Raw genomic sequence first — 21,069 nt, forward strand, 5'->3', positions numbered from 1 at the left:
CATGTGCCGACAATTATGTAAAAAGAGTTGACCCGATAACAGGAATACCGTTTGCGGGGGTCCCTCGTTCTAGATGCTCCGACCCATTTATTTAGGGACGATACATTCCCTCCTGTTATACCTTTGCTGTGTCTGAGCTCTCCAAACAAAGGAGAGAATTTCTGAAGGTCAAGTCGCAACGAACGGAGCCACAAGAATCATGTTTCGTCTACAGAGCACCACTCTCGTAAAAAAATATTTATTTCACCACTCATATAACGCATTTCTACATTCTCCCTATGCATGAGATCACCCTGATCGTAATTGATATCATCTCCAAGTCGCAGTTACACTGAACCGATTATCAGCGGAGAAATTCGCCAACACATAATAAAATACGCGCGTAGCCGATATGGACTATTGAGCCCGAAATGAGCCTACACCCAATGTAACTGGCTGCCTCTTGTCGACAAAATATTCCATTTTTATTTTTACTAATAAAGTGTGGTATTCGGGGTGACCAGATGAGGTGAGCTAGCGTCTATCGTATATTTTACTCCATTCTTGATTCTTACTCCCTTTAATAGTACTCTCACGTTTTTCTTTCCCCAACACCGTCTCAATATAAGCGATTCTAATTATTCTCCGGGAATCTTATGTATGTACTTTTGAGCATGTGAAATGTTATTTTATTTCTCAAATAGTATGTATAACATTTAAAGAAACATCATCCGCCACACATTTATGTGCCTGCTAACCATTTATTTTTCACGACGATGGAAAGCCATCTCTCGACAGTAAACTTCAAACTGACTGGCAAGTTTTAGAGACTGAACTAGGCGTAGTGAGTATTGTAAAAGCGCTCACTCAGAATGCCAGTGCAAGGAGACTATACAGCCGACTCTCTGTAATGCTGCCCGCGTAGGTGTGGAATACGAATTCTCGGAATCTTCTACATTTGTAGGTGAGTATAACGTGACGCCACTGTCCGAGTTTGCTGTAACATCATCGGCAGCTACCAGGAGAATATTAGTCCGCTAAAGAATCGTGAATGCGCATTTGGTTGGATATTTGGGTTTCCGGTGTCGTCCGGCCCTGCTTTAGTCAGGGAGATAGCATTCTCCGAGATAACGCGTCGAGTATAAAATACCACTTTGCGCGTTATTCGCTCATAGCAGGACCACCAGGACCACAACCACAAAACGGTAAGTCAATATTCTGCCTGTGCTACCTATTACAATATCTATTTGTACCTATTGTACGAGAACATCCGAAGAGTTTGATTCTGGATTCAGATAAAACATGATCTCCTTATTACGAATTACAGAAATTAAAGGACAATTTAAGTGAATTTAAATGTTTTGGGGTCATCTCTTTATCGTTTCTGAATAAATTCACATCCATTTTAGGGCCTAGTTTTTTTCAATATGGAGTTATTTGGATTTTTTTCTCTATTTGTATTTTGTTACTAATGTTTGTTGAACTTTATGATAGAATGGCTGTATTATATTATAATTAAATGATATTATTTCACAGATGTCCGGACAAGATTTACTGAACGCAGCAGAAAAGGGAGACGTGGCGAAGGTCAACACTCTCCTTAAACAACATAATATAAACGTAAACTGGACAGATAGGGATGGTAAGATATTCCAAGATTATTGAACTAGTTAACCGAGGAATGTAGCAATAATAGGTGATGTTAGTAAAGCGATATGATATACAAGTGGGCGAATATTACTGTATATATTCTACCTTTGAGAATAGATTCAATTGTTCTTTAGTAGAATCCATATTAAGATATGGAATAAAGTCTTGGGGACATTCGACGAAAACAAATTTAAAAATGGTTCAAAATCTGCAATATTCCATAGTCAAAAAAATTGTGCCCAGTCATATATATAAGCAAAGGGACAATCCACCTTGAAATATAACCATTCAAAATTACTGCCGGTACGTGGAATATTGTGGATGAGTATCATCGTTGAACAACAAACTAGACAAAAATATCGAAATCCTTTAGTACACAACCATGTTACACGATTTACACACGACGAAGGTTTGATAGTTCCAAGAATTAACCCGTAAGCTGCGGATCGCATCTATTGTCGTTTTTTATAAAGGTACCGTTGACTGCAGATCGCATGCATAGTCGTTTTTCAACTTTACGTCCTTATATCAACACCTATGGATAATTTTTTGCACTTAAATTTGGTTTGAGGCATAGATGAATTAGTTCTCTTTGATTTATTGTCATAAAATATCAAAATTATTTTTATTTAGTGTCAACTTTATCGTGAATACTTCCGGTCGGCTCGTGCTCGGCGCGTGGTCTCAGTATCGTTCAGTATGTTCAATCAGTTTAGGCGATCTAAATTATCATAAACTTTTTTCATAATTATTATATTTATTAACTGTGTGGAACGAGAAGGGTATTATAATTAACTAACAAGTGATTGTATAACACGGTGTTTTGTGATATTTTTGTACTATGTTTTATTTATTTACTATCGTGCAATGCTTCGAATACTGGAAGCATTTTTTTAATGTTAGAAGATGAGGTGATCAGCCCCGCGCTTCTTGTACCAGTCCAGGGTGATATTAAATAAATATGAGAGTGAAAATCACCAATACTTATTTTGAACCCCTGGGAACCGAACCCGAAACCTCCAGCAGGGTAGCCAAACGCGCTGACCACTACACTACGGAGGTGTACTTAACGAACTTTTCAATTTCATTTAAACAAAATAAGGGTTTATTTAATAATTTTATTTATTTTTTTAATTTTTGATATATACGGTACTATTGTACCATTTACATAATAAGAATGAAAGAATATATCAATTGGACACATCGATTCATCAAGTTGTCTTCAACTACTTTCATGTTATAAAAAAAAAATATATATATATGCTATAAAAATAAAATATTATGCTGAAAGTAAACAAAAACATAAATAAACTAAGTTTTCAATCAAAACGTGACATTCTATGGGCTAGGAATAAGTCAGTTATTGCCGATTTACATTTATGAAGCGATATATTGTAGAAATGTATATTGGTGGCATATTCATTACTAGTATTTGGGAATCTTAGTATAGGAGTATTAAAGCGAGCTACCGTCCGAGCATTTGGACAGCAGAATAAAGTAGATGGTCTACTAGGCCGTGGCGGTACATAGAATGATATCAGTTTTGGCAATTCAGGGCTTTCGAAAATTGCTTTGATGATTGTATACAACGTTATAATATCTGAGTATAATATATGTATGTTGTAATAAATGTGTTCTTTGCGTGTTTTTTTAACGTTTTCCGTTTCGAAATTAACAAACATTCTTGCTGACGGGTAGAGAACTTATGCAGAATGAAAATCTTATTATTATATTATAATTCAGATCAATTTTTTCAAAACGTTAAAAAAATACTAAAAAAATTCTATTGATGGATTTTTTATGAAATGATGTGAATAATAAGTATTAAGTTATGCCCTTCGAGTGATTTCGTACGAAAACGGCGCTATATAAATTATCCAAGAAGTAGATAATTAAATGTAAACTATTGGTGACTATAACACACTGGGGAGGTTACTGGGATAGGTATTGGGGTCCTGCTACATGGCCTCGCGCTGGCCGTACACCCTGTATATACAGTACATCCTCCGTTACAGGGTGGACTGCACTACACCATGCAGCAGAGGGGGGCCACCTCCCGGTAGTACGGGCACTCCTGCAGGCGGGGGCTACAGTAGATCTGCAAACTAAGCTCGGTAAGTGTAACTAGTAGTAGCAGTAGTAATATGCCCAACACACGCAATGTACATACAGGACACCATGGTATATAGGTTACATGAATCATCACTAACTAGCAGAAACGGAAATATACATTTATTTGCAAACGGCGCATTAGGACCTTTTATATATTAAATGTTAAAACAAGCACTGATTATTTGAACTACTTAGTTGCATTTTATAGTTGAAAAACACATAAAAAAGTGATTTTGTGACATTGTTACGGTCTGATTTTTGTACAAAAAATGAAAATTTTGAAAGAGAGAAATAAGACAATTGAATCGCAATGTGAATGTCTTTAAAAGTGCTTTGTAGTCCAATTTAAATTAATATTTATTTACTCAAATAAATATGAGTGTGAAAATCACCAATATTTATTTTGACCCCCCTGGGAATCGAACCCGGGTCCTCCAGCAGGGTAGCCAAACGCGCTGATCACTACACTGCGGAGGTGTACTTTGTGGACATTTCAATTATATTTGAACAAAATTAGGTTATATTTAATAATTTTATGTAATGATAAATGTGTTCATTGCGTGTTCTTTAAACGTTTTCCTACAAATGTTCCACCGTATATCTCAGTCATTGAACAGTATACACAAAGTACAATTTTTATTCCAGCAGGGTTTCAATCTGAAATTACAAACATTCTTGCTGACGAGGTAGAGACCTTATGCAGAGTGAATTTTTTTATTATATTAAAATTCAGATTCATTTTTTTCAAAACGTTAAAAAAAAACAGAAAAAAATAATTCATAAATAAATTTAATGAAATGATGTGAAGAATAAGTATTTACTTATGCCCTTCCAATGATTTCATATAAATTATCCACGAAATAGATACTTAAATGTAAACTATGTTTAAAGAAACTACTAGCTTTTTACCACTTGAGTTTTATTATAGACTACATGTTTCGGAAGTTAAACTTCCATCATTCAGGTCTGTATAGTAACTAAAATATAAAATATAAAATTGTTCTATAAATAAGGAATATAGAATACACCTTGTTCCATATAAAGGCCAAATTATGAATTATCTTGAAAATTTAGAAATCCGAAAAAACCTAAATTCTAATAATAATTTATTAAATAATATATTGTTTCAAAATTATTCACCTTTGCTTTCCATTTTTCCTTTGTTTTCATTCTCCGCCCCTTGACTAACCCCCTCCCCCTAATTTTCCCCTCTCCTTACTTATAGAACAATTTTATATTTTATATTTTAGTTCGGATGTCACATGTCTTACCACAAAGTTAATGCCGAAACAATAAATAAATAAATTGTAAACTATTGGTGACCATAACATGCTGGGGAGGTTACTGGGATAGGTATTGGGGTCCTGCTACATGGCCTCGCGCTGGCCGTACACCCTGTATATACAGTACATCCTCCGTTACAGGGTGGACTGCACTACACCATGCAGCAGAGGGGGGCCACCTCCCGGTAGTACGGGCACTCCTGCAGGCGGGGGCTACAGTAGATCTGCAAACTAAGCTCGGTAAGTGTAACTAGTAGTAGCAGTAGTAATATGCCCAACACACGCAATGTACATACAGGACACCATGGTATATAGGTTACATGAATCATCACTAACTAGCAGAAACGGAAATATACATTTATTTGCAAACGGCGCATAAAGACCTTTTATATATTAAATGTTAAAACAAGCACTGATTATTTGAACCTACTTAGTTGCATTTTATAGTTGAAAAACACATAAAAAAGTGATTTTGTGACATTGTTACGGTCTGATTTTTGTACAAAAAATGAAAATTTTGAAAGAGAGAAATAAGACAATTGAATCGCAATGTGAATGTCTTTAAAAGTGCTTTGTAGTCCAATTTAAATTAATATTTATTTACTCAAATAAATATGAGTGTGAAAATCACCAATATTTATTTTGACCCCCCTGGGAATCGAACCCGGGTCCTCCGGCAGGGTAGCCAAACGCGCTGATCACTACACTGCGGAGGTGTACTTTGTGGACATTTCAATTATATTTGAACAAAATTAGGTTATATTTAATAATTTTATGTAATGATAAATGTGTTCATTGCGTGTTCTTTAAACGTTTTCCTACAAATGTTCTACCGTATATCTCAGTCATTGAACAGTATACAGAAAGTACAATTTTTATTCCAGCAGGGTTTTAATCTGAAATTACAAACATTCTTGCTGACGAGGTAGAGACCTTATGCAGAGTGAATTTTTTTATTATATTAAAATTCAGATTCATTTTTTTCAAAACGTTAAAAAAAGACAGAAAAAAATAATTCATAAATAAATTTAATGAAATGATGTGAAGAATAAGTATTTACTTATGCCCTTCCAATGATTTCATATAAATTATCCACGAAATAGATACTTAAATGTAAACTATGTTTAAAGAAACTACTAGCTTTTTACCACTTGAGTTTTATTATAGACTACATGTTTCGGAAGTTAAACTTCCATCATTCAGGTCTGTATAGTAACTAAAATATAAAATATAAAATTGTTCTATAAATAAGGAATATAGAATACACCTTGTTCCATATAAAGGCCAAATTATGAATTATCTTGAAAATTTAGAAATCCGAAAAAACCTAAATTCTAATAATAATTTATTAAATAATATATTGTTTCAAAATTATTCACCTTTGCTTTCCATTTTTCCTTTGTTTTCATTCTCCGCCCCTTGACTAACCCCCTCCCCCTAATTTTCCCCTCTCCTTACTTATAGAACAATTTTATATTTTATATTTTAGTTCGGATGTCACATGTCTTACCACAAAGTTAATGCCGAAACAATAAATAAATAAATTGTAAACTATTGGTGACCATAACATGCTGGGGAGGTTACTGGGATAGGTATTGGGGTCCTGCTACATGGCCTCGCGCTGGCCGTACACCCTGTATATACAGTACATCCTCCGTTACAGGGTGGACTGCACTACACCATGCAGCAGAGGGGGGCCACCTCCCGGTAGTACGGGCACTCCTGCAGGCGGGGGCTACAGTAGATCTGCAAACTAAGCTCGGTAAGTGTAACTAGTAGTAGCAGTAGTAATATGCCCAACACACGCAATGTACATACAGGACACCATGGTATATAGGTTACATGAATCATCACTAACTAGCAGAAACGGAAATATACATTTATTTGCAAACGGCGCATAAAGACCTTTTATATATTAAATGTTAAAACAAGCACTGATTATTTGAACCTACTTAGTTGCATTTTATAGTTGAAAAACACATAAAAAAGTGATTTTGTGACATTGTTACGGTCTGATTTTTGTACAAAAAATGAAAATTTTGAAAGAGAGAAATAAGACAATTGAATCGCAATGTGAATGTCTTTAAAAGTGCTTTGTAGTCCAATTTAAATTAATATTTATTTACTCAAATAAATATGAGTGTGAAAATCACCAATATTTATTTTGACCCCCCTGGGAATCGAACCCGGGTCCTCCGGCAGGGTAGCCAAACGCGCTGATCACTACACTGCGGAGGTGTACTTTGTGGACATTTCAATTATATTTGAACAAAATTAGGTTATATTTAATAATTTTATGTAATGATAAATGTGTTCATTGCGTGTTCTTTAAACGTTTTCCTACAAATGTTCTACCGTATATCTCAGTCATTGAACAGTATACAGAAAGTACAATTTTTATTCCAGCAGGGTTTTAATCTGAAATTACAAACATTCTTGCTGACGAGGTAGAGACCTTATGCAGAGTGAATTTTTTTATTATATTAAAATTCAGATTCATTTTTTTCAAAACGTTAAAAAAAGACAGAAAAAAATAATTCATAAATAAATTTAATGAAATGATGTGAAGAATAAGTATTTACTTATGCCCTTCCAATGATTTCATATAAATTATCCACGAAATAGATACTTAAATGTAAACTATGTTTAAAGAAACTACTAGCTTTTTACCACTTGAGTTTTATTATAGACTACATGTTTCGGAAGTTAAACTTCCATCATTCAGGTCTGTATAGTAACTAAAATATAAAATATAAAATTGTTCTATAAATAAGGAATATAGAATACACCTTGTTCCATATAAAGGCCAAATTATGAATTATCTTGAAAATTTAGAAATCCGAAAAAACCTAAATTCTAATAATAATTTATTAAATAATATATTGTTTCAAAATTATTCACCTTTGCTTTCCATTTTTCCTTTGTTTTCATTCTCCGCCCCTTGACTAACCCCCTCCCCCTAATTTTCCCCTCTCCTTACTTATAGAACAATTTTATATTTTATATTTTAGTTCGGATGTCACATGTCTTACCACAAAGTTAATGCCGAAACAATAAATAAATAAATTGTAAACTATTGGTGACCATAACATGCTGGGGAGGTTACTGGGATAGGTATTGGGGTCCTGCTACATGGCCTCGCGCTGGCCGTGCACCCTGTATATACAGTACATCCTCCGTTACAGGGTGGACTGCACTACACCATGCAGCATACAGGGGCCACCTCCCGGTAGTACGGGCACTCCTGCAGGAGGGGGCTGCAGTAGATCTGCAAGATGTAGTAGGTAAGTGTAACTAGTAGTAGCAGTAGTAATATGCCCAACACACGCAATGTACATACAGGACACCATGGTATATAGGTTACATGAATCATCACTAACTAGCAGAAACGGAAATATACATTTATTTGCAAATATACTTATATATATATTAAATGCTAAAAATGCACTGATTATTTGAGTCTACTAAAGACTAGAGTTTTTTTTATCGTTAATGAATTTATTTTTTATTTTTTACCTTATTACAAAAAAAAACAAAAAACATTATTATTTCAAAGTCGATCCGGAGACGTAGGATGATTCCGATGTGTATAATATATTATATATGTGGTAAATATTATATATGTGGTTAGTTAACTTTTTTAAGTTAGTTATATGTGGTAAAAACATCATTTGGCACTTTTTTGCATCGCACGGCCAACCCCAAGGTAGACGAGTCGCGTTCAGACCACCATAGAGATGGATTCACAGCTGGGAATCTACTTCGCCGGAGGCTAATCCCTCTTAAAAACAGCCCACGAGGCCTACACCATGAAGGGGTATAAATGCACATACGTAAAGTGATCACTTAAGTCAGCCAAATGCCAGGTCGTAAGCCCTGGGATGCTCAGATATACGCCTTATTTCGTATAAAACGAACGATGCCATGTCATAAGATAAGACATTTATCGTGTTTATTGGTATCATCCATACGGTGAATAATCCAGTAACTGTCACAGTTTCTAAATTAAATAGCAATTTAAAAAACGTTAAAAATGAAATTAACTAAGCATTTTCTAATATTAACAGTCTCCCGAATTATTTTATTATTATATATATTCACGAAGTCCAATTATAAGATAAAATGATTCATTAGAATCCGAAACATACTAACCATCGACAACCTGAAGAGAGTTTACTACGCTATCGCTCACTCACTACTGCAGTATGGCATTATTGCATGGGGAGGCTCGTACAACAACATACTGAACTCAGTGAAAATAGTACAGAAAACCATCATTAAAGTCATCTTGAAAAAAAAAAAATATTTCCAACAAAATTATTATTTAAAAAATTTCAAGTCCCAAATATAGAATCCATTTATAAAAAAACCGCAGTTTTTCAAATACTAAAGGGTGACAACTATTTAAATCTAACAAAAAATTTATCATCGAGATTCTCAAACGATTTTTCTACTCCAAAATGCAACACCAAGCAATTTCAGCTAAACTTCAAATATTTGGCAATCAAACATTTCAATAAACTCCCTAAAGAAATAAAAAAATAGATGATATAAAAATCCTTAAGAAAAAAATTAAAGCTCTATACATTTAAATCTTTAAAAAAAAACTATAAAAAAAACTATTATATCTTTTATTATATAACATTAAACCACGAGTGTAAGTCCCTCTCCAAGCACAAGAGCGCAGACTCTTTTATGGAGAGGCACAGCGAATCGAAATATAAAAGTTCTCCATATGTATAAATGATTCAAATGTATTATGTTATAAATAAAAATGTAAATATATTAAATGAATAAAAAAAAAAGATAAAATAATAAAAATGAAAAGGATATTTTCTGGCATTTCTCCTGTATGTAATTATAATCCAGGATTCGGACCTCACATACAAATACAAGAGTTTCTGCTCAGTAAAATAGCTTCTTCGTCATACCAATGGATGTCACTAGTGAAAATTCTAGTGATTATAAAGTGTTTAAAGTGTCTAAAGTGATCACTTAAACCTGCCTACGTCGGTCGAAGGCACCTTGAATACCCAGACTTTCATATTCTTCTTCATCTTTGTTGAGATGTAAAAAAATATTTTAATAAATAACTCCTATAAAAATATTTACATAAGTAAAGTAGGGTACATATAAGCCCTTCCAGTGATTTCGTACGAAAACGGCGCTATATAAATTATCCAAGAAGTAGATAATTAAATGTAAACTATTGGTGACTATAACACACTGGGGAGGTTACTGGGATAGGTAGTGGGGTCCTGCTACATGGCCTCGCGCTGGCCGTACACCCTGTATATACAGTACATCCTCCATTACAGGGCTCTCGGCACTACACCGTGCAGCAAGGTGGGGCCACCTCCCGGTAGTACGGGCACTCTTGCAGGCGGGGGCTGCAATAGATCTGCAAACTATTGGAGGTAAGTGTAACTAGTAGTAGCAGTAGTAATATGCCCAACACACGCAATGTACATACAGGACACCATGGTTAGGATGGGCCGATGACATTTTTTTGCGAATTCAACAATGAAAGCAGTCTAAAAAGTTGCATTTTGGATCGCACATAACGAGAAAAATATTTTTTTAAATATTCGATACTACTTTTGGCCTTCAACCAGAGCTCAAAGTTTTCGGAAAAGTAATTTTTTGCGCTTTATCAGCTGTCATTTCGTAATTTAGTAATAAAGACAGTCTAATTAAATGTTACGATATGTAATATACTTCACTTAATAAGCACATAATGGCAAAAGTTGCACTTTACGTTGTTATAAATAGGTAGCGTTGTTTTAGTAAGTCATTACATCCACCAGTATTCGGCCTCTAAGGAATTGGTTGCGCTGTCCGTAATTTTCTTTGGATCCCTGTACTTAAAAACGAGTTAGAATTTTAAATATTTCATAATTTAGGTTAAAAATAATCTTAACGAACGATTAAAGTTATTTTAAATACAATATTATGTTAATTAAAACCGGGATGAGTTCATCTAAACCCTGTATAAGATAATACTAGATTTTGGTTTATAGCCACTTTTATTTTGGAATTTTTCTCGAACCGGTTTCAAAAAGAACTTTGTTATCTTCAGGGATAGATATGTACATGTATATTCCAGAAGACAACGAGGTTTTGGTCGAAACCAGTTGGAGAAAAGTACCACTAATGGATGTGGTTAAAAATAAAGTTCTAGTTTTATTTTATAAAGTTTTATAAAATGTGCCACAAATATTCAAGAAATAAGCTAAACCCGCTACTAACAAAGACGTAGTGAAGAAGATTGTTAGAGGTCAGATCATAGAAACGATAGAAAAATGATGATAGGCACTATTGACTTAAAATAATCTTCAAAAATTCATAGAAAGAACAGCCAAACTTCAAAAACAAATCGAAAAACTATCGATTATCAAATATATATATATATATATATATATATATATATATATATATATATATATATATATATATATATATATATATATATATATATATATATATATATATATATATATATTTATATATATATATATATGTACATATATATATATATATATATATATATATATATATATATATATATATATATATATATATATATATATATATACATATATATATATATATATATATATTCATATGTCCGCCTCCGTAGTGAAATGTTCAGCACGCTCGGCTACCGTTCTGGAGGTCCCGGGTTCGATTCCCAAGGGGGGTATAATAAATATATGTGATTTTTTCACTGTAATATTTATTCAAAATTATAACCCTGGACTGGTACCTGAAGCAGAGGGCTAATCCCCTTTCCTTCATGTGTAAACGATCAAGATAACACTGCGTTTATATGACGCAGTGCACTATGCACCATTGGGGTGCGGATAAGGGTTTTATTATTTATTATTATATATAGTCATACAAGTGTATTTTCCAACATCAAGCTGCAACGAAGAAGAAATTGACACCATGTACGAACAACTTGAGGAGCTGCTGAGACTTACCGAAAACAAATCAAATGTGATTATTATGGGAGACTTCAACGCCTCAGTCGGAAGTCAAACAACTGATCAAGAATGTATCGGAAAGTTTGGTTTAGGAAATATGAATGAAAGAGGAGAAAAAATGATAGAATTTTGCAAGCAGTCTGAGATGATCGTCACCAACACAATGTACGAAGTCCCCGAGAGAAGGAGATACACGTGGAAGGCCCCCGGAGACACGAGGAGATATCAAATTGATTACATTCTAGTAAAGAAAAAATATAGAAATCAAATACGATCTAGTCACTCATACCCTGGAAATCAAATAGATAGTGATCACACTCTAGTCAAAGCGGTATGCAATATTAGATTTAAGAAAATAATCATGGCCAAGAAAAAGCACTGGTGTTTGGAAAAATTAAAAGATATAAAATTAGTAAAAGACTTCCAATCAACTCTAGTAAAGATTAATAATGAGATAGAACCAACTTCTTGGGAGACAATGAAAAAAAACATCAATGCAGCATGTGACGAAAGTATTGGGAAAAACGTCCTAGAACCCAGGAAACCATGGATGAATCAACAAATACTAGAATTAATCAAGGAAAGAAACAAACTAAGGAGTCAAGATTATGTCAAATACAAACGGATCAAAAATCAAATTACAGACCAATGTCGCAATGCAAAAAATGAATGGTTACGTGAAAACTGTAAAGAAATCGAAAGCCTACTACACAAAAATAATATCGATAAAGCATATAACAGAGTTAAAAGCCTAGAATATACACCTAAAACAAAGAGCAATATTGTTAAAGACAAAAACGGAAACCTATTATTTGAAAATGAAAAGGTAGCTGAGCGATGGAAGGAATATCTAGAAGATCTGTACTGTGGAAATGATATCGAAGACGAAAGGATTTATTTGGAACCAGAAGAAGAAGTAGATCCCGATTGCAAAGGACCACCCTTGACAAGGGCTGAATTCGATTTTGCAGTGAAGGCCTTAACGGATAGAAAAGCAACTGGGATAGATGATATACCTGCTGAGGTTTTAAAGAATGTAGACGAACGGACGAAGACAGCACTATATAACATCATAAGTGAGTGTTATGAAAAGGGAAAATTGCCCAACGACTTCGTAAAGAGTAAGTCTATAACAATACCTAAAAAGGGAAATTCAGCAGACTGCAACAACTATAGAACCATAACACTTCTATCCCACGCATCCAAAGTGCTCCTGAACACTATAAAGGGCAGGTTGAAAAAGAAAGTGGAGGAACAGCTTGGAGAGGATCAGTTTGGTTTTAGAAGTGGAGTGGGAACACGAGAGGCAATTTTGGCACTGAGACAGATATTGGAAAGACGACTGGATGTGAATCTTATAACATACACGACCTTTATAGACTTAGAGAAGGCTTTTGATAGAGTGGATTGGTACCTCTTGTTTAAAGTCATGAAGAAAAGAGGAATTGATTGGAAGGACAGAAGAACCATCCTCAAATTGTACAAGGACCAATCCACTCTCATAGATATTAATGGTTCTTCAAAAGAAGCCAAGATAAGAAAAGGTGTGAGACAGGGTTGTCCGCTGTCACCCTATCTATTCAATTTGTTCATAGAGGAGGCTATTGAAGAGTTGAAGGAAAAAACAAATGGAGTAAAAATAAACGGTCAACAAATACATTGTATAAGATTCGCTGATGACATCGCCCTGATAGCAGAGGACGAGAGTGACATGAACCACATGTTAAACACTCTCTCTAATGCTCTGGATAAGTTCCATTTGAAAATTAATGCCGCCAAAACAAAATCAATGATCGTTGAAAAAGAGCAATCTGACCTCCATCCAACAATACTTCTCGGAAATAGAGTAATTCAACAGTTGGATCAATTCTGTTATCTGGGTAGCACGCTAACATATAACAATAAATGTACCCTAGACATAAAAAAGAGGATAACGCTAGCCAAGCAAACTTTTATGAAAAAGTACAGCCTCCTATCAAACAAACTATCAAACAAACATTTAAAAATTGAAGTAAGAAAAGGATTCATAAAGGCTTTTGTTTGGAGTGTTTTGTTGTATGGGTGTGAAACCTGGACCATCCAAAAGTACGAAAAAGACCGGCTTGAAGCATTTGAGATGTGGGTTTGGAGGAAGATGACCAAGACATCATGGGTCGTAACGAAGTCCAACGAAAAGGTGTTGCAGGACGTAAAAGAAAGAAGAGAGCTCATAAATCATATTTTGAAGAGGAAGGCCAAGCTAATAGGGCACTCAATTAGACATAGCACCTTTCTTAGCAACATCTTCGAAGGAAGAATCTTGGGAAAACGAACAAGAGGCCGCCCAAGAACTTCATACTTCCAGGATTTGAAGCGGCTCATGGACGTCTCCTCCTATTCGCAGCTCAAGAGGATGGCGACTGACAGAGACAAGTGGCTGACACAACAAGGCGCTGCCTTTAGAAGATGATGATGATATTCATATATATATATATATATATATATATATATATATATATATATATATATATATATATATATATATATATATATATATATATATATATATATATATATATATATATATATATATATATATATATATATATATATATATATATATATATATATATATATATATATATATATATATATATATATATATATATATATATATATATATATATATATATATATATATATATATATATATATATATATATATATATATATATATATATATATATATATATATATATATATATATATATATATACACACATATAGTCATTATATCTATTCCCAATAGCTTACTTAAGTAGGGCACCGTGACAAAATAATAAACTTGTAAGTGCGTGAAAAAGATTGGGAACCCCTGGTGTATAGGTTACATCAATCATCACCAACTAGCAGAAACGGAAATATAGATTTATTTGCAAATGGTGCATAAAGACCTTTTATATATTATATATCAAAGGTCTATATATTAAAATCAAGCACTGATTATTTGAATCTACTAAGTTGCATTTTACAGTTGAAAAACACATAAAAAAGTCATTTTGTGACAATAGTTTCGCCTAGTTATGTCATTTTCAAACGAATTTAATTCGTTACTACCGGTTTCGGAATAATCATACCATCATCAGGATTTAAATTAAATGGTCACCGTCTGACTTTTGTACAAAAATGAAAATTTTGAAAGAGAGAAATAAAACAATTGAATCACAATGGGAATATTTTTAAAAGTGCTTTGAAGTGCAATTTATTTTGCTATTTATTATATCGCTCACTCCTTTCAAGAACGTCATAAATCAAAATACTTGATTTTTCAGGAGAACGTTTTTAAAGTATAAGAATATAAAACAATGTATTTAAAATAAATATCAAGCCACTTACTGAACTTTTTACTGTGCAACAGATCTTTTTAGGTAAAATCTAAAGTTTTTTTCTCCATTTGAAAAATATTTAGTTTAGTGAAAAAAATAATTAAACAATGCCTTTTCCTCAAAATGCAAAAACAACACTTTCTGCCCTGTAGCGGTTAAATATTAAATTAAAAATATGCCGCTTTTGCTGGGATATAGTACATTTTCTGGACATTCCGAAAACACGCGCAACTGAAAATTTACAATTTTTGATTCATGACGTTTTTGAAAGGAGTGAGCGATATTTTAATCTCCCGCGCAGATATATCGGCCGACCTCGTGACGCAGACATATGAGTTCACAACAGCCATCTATGTCGGATCGAGGAAATTTTTTATCGCATTGACGATTCAGTCCCTTCAACTTCACACACAAGGAACTCGTCGTGGACTTGTAATTTCTTTCCTCATATTAGCTTTGTTGCGTAGCGGATAGGTGTGGATATAGTGAAAACATTCACGGATGGGAACATTGGTACACGAGTATAATAATCCAACATAAAAATCCAGTTTCCGGTAAGCGCTGGTTCAAAATGCCCGAATAATGCACATTGTTCATATTACCCCCATTATGTTATGTATGTACTTACACGATTCAATGTCTGCCAGTGAACAAGTCATTTCTGTCTTTCTACCTTCATTCCGCACCAAGATGCCGAGGGTGTCCAGGCTTAATGTACAAGCTCCGCTCTTGTGAAACTATTTTATAATTTTCAATGTTTTTAGGTGATACACCACTCGACCTGGCTAAAGAACGTGGTCACAAGGAAGTAGTAGCTTGTCTGGAGTTGGAAATAGGCAGTAAGTATAAGCCAGTAAATGTATTCACAACCAGTGGAATGTAAACATTTCCTACCAACTATACACTTTCACATAAGTATACCCACAACAAGTACCTACTTGAATCTAGACTAATATATTTACTAGTAGATGTGTGCACGCTACAAAATAAAACATAAGAAGTAAATACCGTTCCCGAAAATGAGGCGACGTTTTACAGGAAATAAGTAGAGGACTCTTCCTAATACCTGCTGGACTGAACGTGTTATGGATATAGCTAATGTTGTATCGTGCAAAGAATGTGTAATGTAGTTCTGTGGACATGTGGAATCTAGTGCTATTCTTCTTCTTCTGCCAACCCTTATCCGCACCCCAATGGTGCATAGGGCACTGCATCAAACACTTGATCAGCGTTGTTTACACATGAAGGAAAAGTGATTAGCCCACCGCTTCAGGCACCTCCAGGGTAATATTGAATAAATATTAGAATGAAAAATCACTTAAATTTATTTAACTATGAATCGAACTCGGGACCTCCAGAACGGTAGCTAAGCGTGCTGACCATTGCACTACGGAGGCAGAGTATAGTTTTATAGGAATGTAAAATCTAGTTCTATAGAACTAGATTTTACATTCTTATAAGAATGGAAAATCTAGTGCTATTCTTCTTCTTCTTCTTCGGACCTGTTGAAATGAATATAGAAAGTCGAGACATAAAAATGTTCAAAGTTTGAGCTTCGATCCAACGTATGTTCCATATTTCTCATTTCCATCTTCTCTTCCTTACGTACAGACTTCTCTGCAAACTGCGGACAGGAGGCTCGGCTGGCGATCCCACTATACCGACTTACTATTTGTTCCTCAGAACGGGAGGTGTTGCAACACACTGCACCATGGGAGAAGAAAGTTAAGGAGCTGGAGGACGCCCTGACTGCCCTAGCCGCTCCTAGCAGCTCCGCTCTGTCCCTGGAAAGGGTGCAAGCTGAACACGCCGAAACTCTGCAGCAACACCGCCAAGACACGGGTATTGATTCAGAATCTTCATAAATAAATTGACTTATACGAAGACAGCTTTCCAACTTTTCCAAAGAGAGATGAAAAGTGACTTACTGTTTGATCCTCAGAACGCAAGACGACCGAGTTGGAGCAGAAAGTTAAGGAGCTGGAGAACGCCCTTGCTGCCCGAGCCAGCCCCGCCCCATCCCTGGAAACCCTGCAGCAACTCCGCCAAGACACGGGTACTGATTCAGAATCTTCATAAATAAATTGACTTATACGATGACAGCTTTCCAACTTGCAGACGTGAGATGACAAGTGACTTACTATTTGATCCTCAGAACGCAAGACGACCGAGTTGGAGCAGAAAGTTAAGGAGCTGGAGGACGCCCTGACTGCCCGAGCCGGCCCCGCCCCGTCCCTGGAAACCCTGCAGCAACACCGCCAGGACACGGGTACTGAGTCTTGTTGTTAAGTGCGAGATACTAAATCATCACTATTACAAACATGATGGACAAATATCATACTCTACATCGGATTCAATGGATAGATTTTACCACAAAGTGACTGCCGAATCAATTAATGAAATCCTTCAATATTGATAAAGACATAAGTTGTAGAAAGGAGAGTAAATGGTGCCCTGAATTCAGTGTTATCAAATTAAACCCCATCAGGGAAAGCTAAGCAGTACTGTCCCGGTAATGTATGGAAGTGGAGCATAGAAGGATGAGAGAAGACTGAATGCAGTCGGAATGTGATCTCTCGTTAGACACTAGGAATGGGTGCAAGGCTGAGATAAGCATTACCCAGCCAACTAAGGAAGGTGTGTCGAGATGGTTTGGGCATGTGAATCAAGTGAGAGTGGGAGAACAGTTAATCATATATATGTGCAAATGTGGTCAGGTCAGGAGTCGGAATAATAAGCGGGTAGGTACGTATGAGGAGATGCATGAATGCGGAACATTCGAAGATTGTTTGCCAAGACAGAAGATGTGGGGTTCTATTCTGTCTGCCTACCGCCGCTAGGAGGCGGCGTGATGGTTAGTTAGTTTTCTACGATAATTTTCAAAATGATACATTTTCACATGTGATTTGATCAACCTAGTTTGACCTGTCCGGGAGTACGTTTCTGCGGACAAAACTGTATCTGTGGAGTCAGTTTTTTTGGTATTTTTTATTTACTTTTTATAATTTTATATCACAGTGGGAACATTTACCTACGCCTTGAGGTTTTACTGTTAAGTTACTTATTTCAATAAATCTATTAATCTCCCCAGGTGGAGCATATGGACAGCACAAGGCGCCTCCGAAGAAGGATAAAACTAAGAAACAGGCCCCAACAACGAGCAGCCACCATTCTGTCCCAACTTCTCCTAATAGGGCTACAGGAAAAGGGGGAGTTAAAGGTAAACAACCATCACGCCGCTTCCCCGCAGGGGAAGGCAGAGAGAATAACACGCCTCATCGAGCTTAAGCACTGTTATATTGATCATTAATCACAAGAAGGTGGTAAGGTGATCAGCCCCGCGCTTCAGTCCTAGGGATATTGAGTGGACCATTACTCTTGTCTGTTGTGTCCCTTCGGGAATCCAACCCGTAACCTCTAATGGGGTAGCCAAGACGCGCTGCGGGAGAGGATAAAAAATTATGAAATCCATCGGAAGTCGTTTATTTATCATAGATAGAATGAATAATTTCGCGCCGCTATCACTGGAACCAGCCAGTGTAAATGTGAGCCCTGTAGTACTCGGACTTCCATATTAGCATCTCGGTAGAATCTTATCGTGACCCGAGTGGATGATGATATCTCTAGCCAAGTTAGCAATAAAACAACACTCGGTTTTACTATAAAGTATACATAATGTCCATAGAACTAAAAGATCCATAACGCAGTAACACATCAAACAAAATGTAACATACCTACTCGTATACCTCTTTCGGTCGAAGGAACATTGATGATTATGCAATAAAGTTGTACAACCTGCTTCCACTATCTCTAAAGTCACTAAACCCTCCAAACTCATGAGTTGACAATGGAAGTGGGCAGATAGAAATAGTATGTTTTAATGTTTTATGTGAAACTTTGTATGATGAAATAAATAGTGAAATCTCTAGCCAAAGTGATAAAAAGGGCTATCACACGGAGAACCCTCGACTGAGAGAATTCCAAACGAAGATAATAGGCAGACCTGTGAGACCGAACGTGTCGTGCGATGGAGTAGAGAAAGAATAACATATGGAGAGACCGTGTCAAAAAGTTGGATCAATCAAGGATCCCATGCATTGCGGATAACGAGATGCCACCGGGTCACCCCCTTCCCGGAACACCTCCAGAGAGATGGAAGGATAGCTGGGCGCCAACGTCTCAGGAGGAGTCACGTTCCTGAACAAAGTGGATCTTCAGATCTAATACTAGAAACGGATGAAGGTTTTATATGTATATTCTCTTTAGCAGGTATTTCTCCGCTGATGGTAGCTGCCAAAGAGGGAAACTTGGATGCAGTCAACATATTATTGGCAGCGGGGGCACTCGTGGACCAAGCAGACGCAAAGGGTAACCTATACTTTTATCAACTGATGTATGTCCTCGGTTATAGCTCCGACTGCAGTGTTGTATGTCTTCGGCTACTAGTGTGAGTGCACTGTTACACATCCCCGGATGCAGGTCCGAGTGCCTGGTGTATCCTCAGCTTACACATCTGACTGCACTGATGTATGCCTCGGTTACAGGTCGCACAGCCCTGGTTTATGCGGTCCAAGGGGGTCACCTGGATGTGATGAAGGTCCTGATAGAAGCAGGAGCAAAATTGAATCAGAAGGGTAATTATTATTTTTGTTATCTTTATTTTCAATTCTTTTGCATTACACAAACGTGACATAAATTCAAATATAAAAAAAAGATCCCACAAAGGCATGGCCTGTGTCTGGGTATACAATATAATTTAGGTCATAGTAAAGGGCACTGGCAAGAATACAATACGTATTAAAAGTAGAACTAAATAAAAGTATTAATATAAAATACAAAAAATACCATAATAGTATTTTATTAGGTTTGTAACTTTACACTCATCTATTTGCAGTGAAACTTCTGTATGGATATTCAGTGTGAGTATTGGAATACGCATATGACATGTGATATTTGACTATATTTTCGTGAAACGCCAATATTTGTCTGTTTTCAGCAAAATGAGCAGTTCCCTCGTTCTTCTCGCACCGCACCACCTACCACCGCAACATTAGCCCGAGTCAGTTCTACTGGATCCCGATTTATTTAGCCCGGATCGCTACGATAACATCCGACTACATCCAGCTGTATTTCACAGTAATAAAGCGATTTCAAAACATAATGTCTTTTTCAACTTGACTAACTGACTTACCATCACGCCGCTTCTCCGCAGGGGTAGGCAGAGAGAATAGAATGCCACACCACTCTGTCTTTGCAAACATTCTTCGCCTCTTCCACGTTCATGCATCGCCTCATACATACCCGCCGATTGTTACGACTCCTAACCTGACCACTTTCAAGTATTTGGCATACCTGATCGTACCATGTTTTTCTCTGTCTTCCTCTGCTCCTTTTACCAATTACATTCGCCTCATTAATTTGTTTTAGCGTTCTTTCTTCTCTCATTCGTTCTACATGTCCAAACCATCTCAAGACACCTTTCTTAATTTTATGGATAGTGTAATCTTTATAGATAATAATCTTTTTTAACTTGACGGAATAAAATAATGAACTTCACCAAATAATCACAACTACTCACCGCTATGGCTACCTTTGAACACTCGAGGCTTATCTGTATGCACTCAATGCAGCTACGCGTGCATACGAGGTGCCCACATGGTCACCGATTGACACTCGGGGCATATCTGTACACAC

At 35.9% G+C, this 21,069-nt stretch overlaps 1 protein-coding gene across 1 annotated transcript; it reads left to right on the plus strand.

Annotated features, from left to right (window-relative positions):
* Positions 1-1,416: 1,416 nt before the first annotated feature.
* On the plus strand, positions 1,417-20,531 carry LOC148299722 (uncharacterized). Its single transcript, XM_088275777.1, has 12 exons — positions 1,417-1,621; positions 3,645-3,743; positions 5,166-5,264; positions 6,688-6,786; positions 8,210-8,308; positions 16,140-16,214; positions 17,059-17,217; positions 17,531-17,644; positions 18,467-18,595; positions 19,642-19,743; positions 19,920-20,009; positions 20,372-20,531. The coding sequence occupies exons 1-12, from the start codon at positions 1,516-1,518 to the stop codon at positions 20,377-20,379; spliced, it is 1,179 nt and encodes a 392-aa protein (XP_088131903.1). The 5' UTR covers positions 1,417-1,515; the 3' UTR covers positions 20,380-20,531.
* Positions 20,532-21,069: the final 538 nt, after the last annotated feature.

The sequence above is a fragment of the Brachycentrus maculatus genome, unplaced genomic scaffold (genome assembly GCF_059751285.1).
Source record: "Brachycentrus maculatus isolate JH-2025_06_01 unplaced genomic scaffold, ASM5975128v1 h1tg000987l, whole genome shotgun sequence".
In the NCBI taxonomy this organism is placed as follows: domain Eukaryota; kingdom Metazoa; phylum Arthropoda; class Insecta; order Trichoptera; family Brachycentridae; genus Brachycentrus; species Brachycentrus maculatus.

What these genes read in the sequence shown, in the direction of transcription:
- LOC148299722 (XM_088275777.1), top strand. Translation starts at nt 1,516, where the DNA reads ATGTCCGGACAAGATTTACTGAACGCAGCAGAAAAGGGAGACGTGGCG. An exon ending in AAACTGGACAGATAGGGATG is followed by an intron (nt 1,622 to 3,644) that starts GTAAGATATTCC and finishes CCTCCGTTACAG; the next exon opens with GGTGGACTGCACTACACCAT. An exon ending in AGGAAAAGGGGGAGTTAAAG is followed by an intron (nt 18,596 to 19,641) that starts GTAAACAACCAT and finishes TATTCTCTTTAG; the next exon opens with CAGGTATTTCTCCGCTGATG.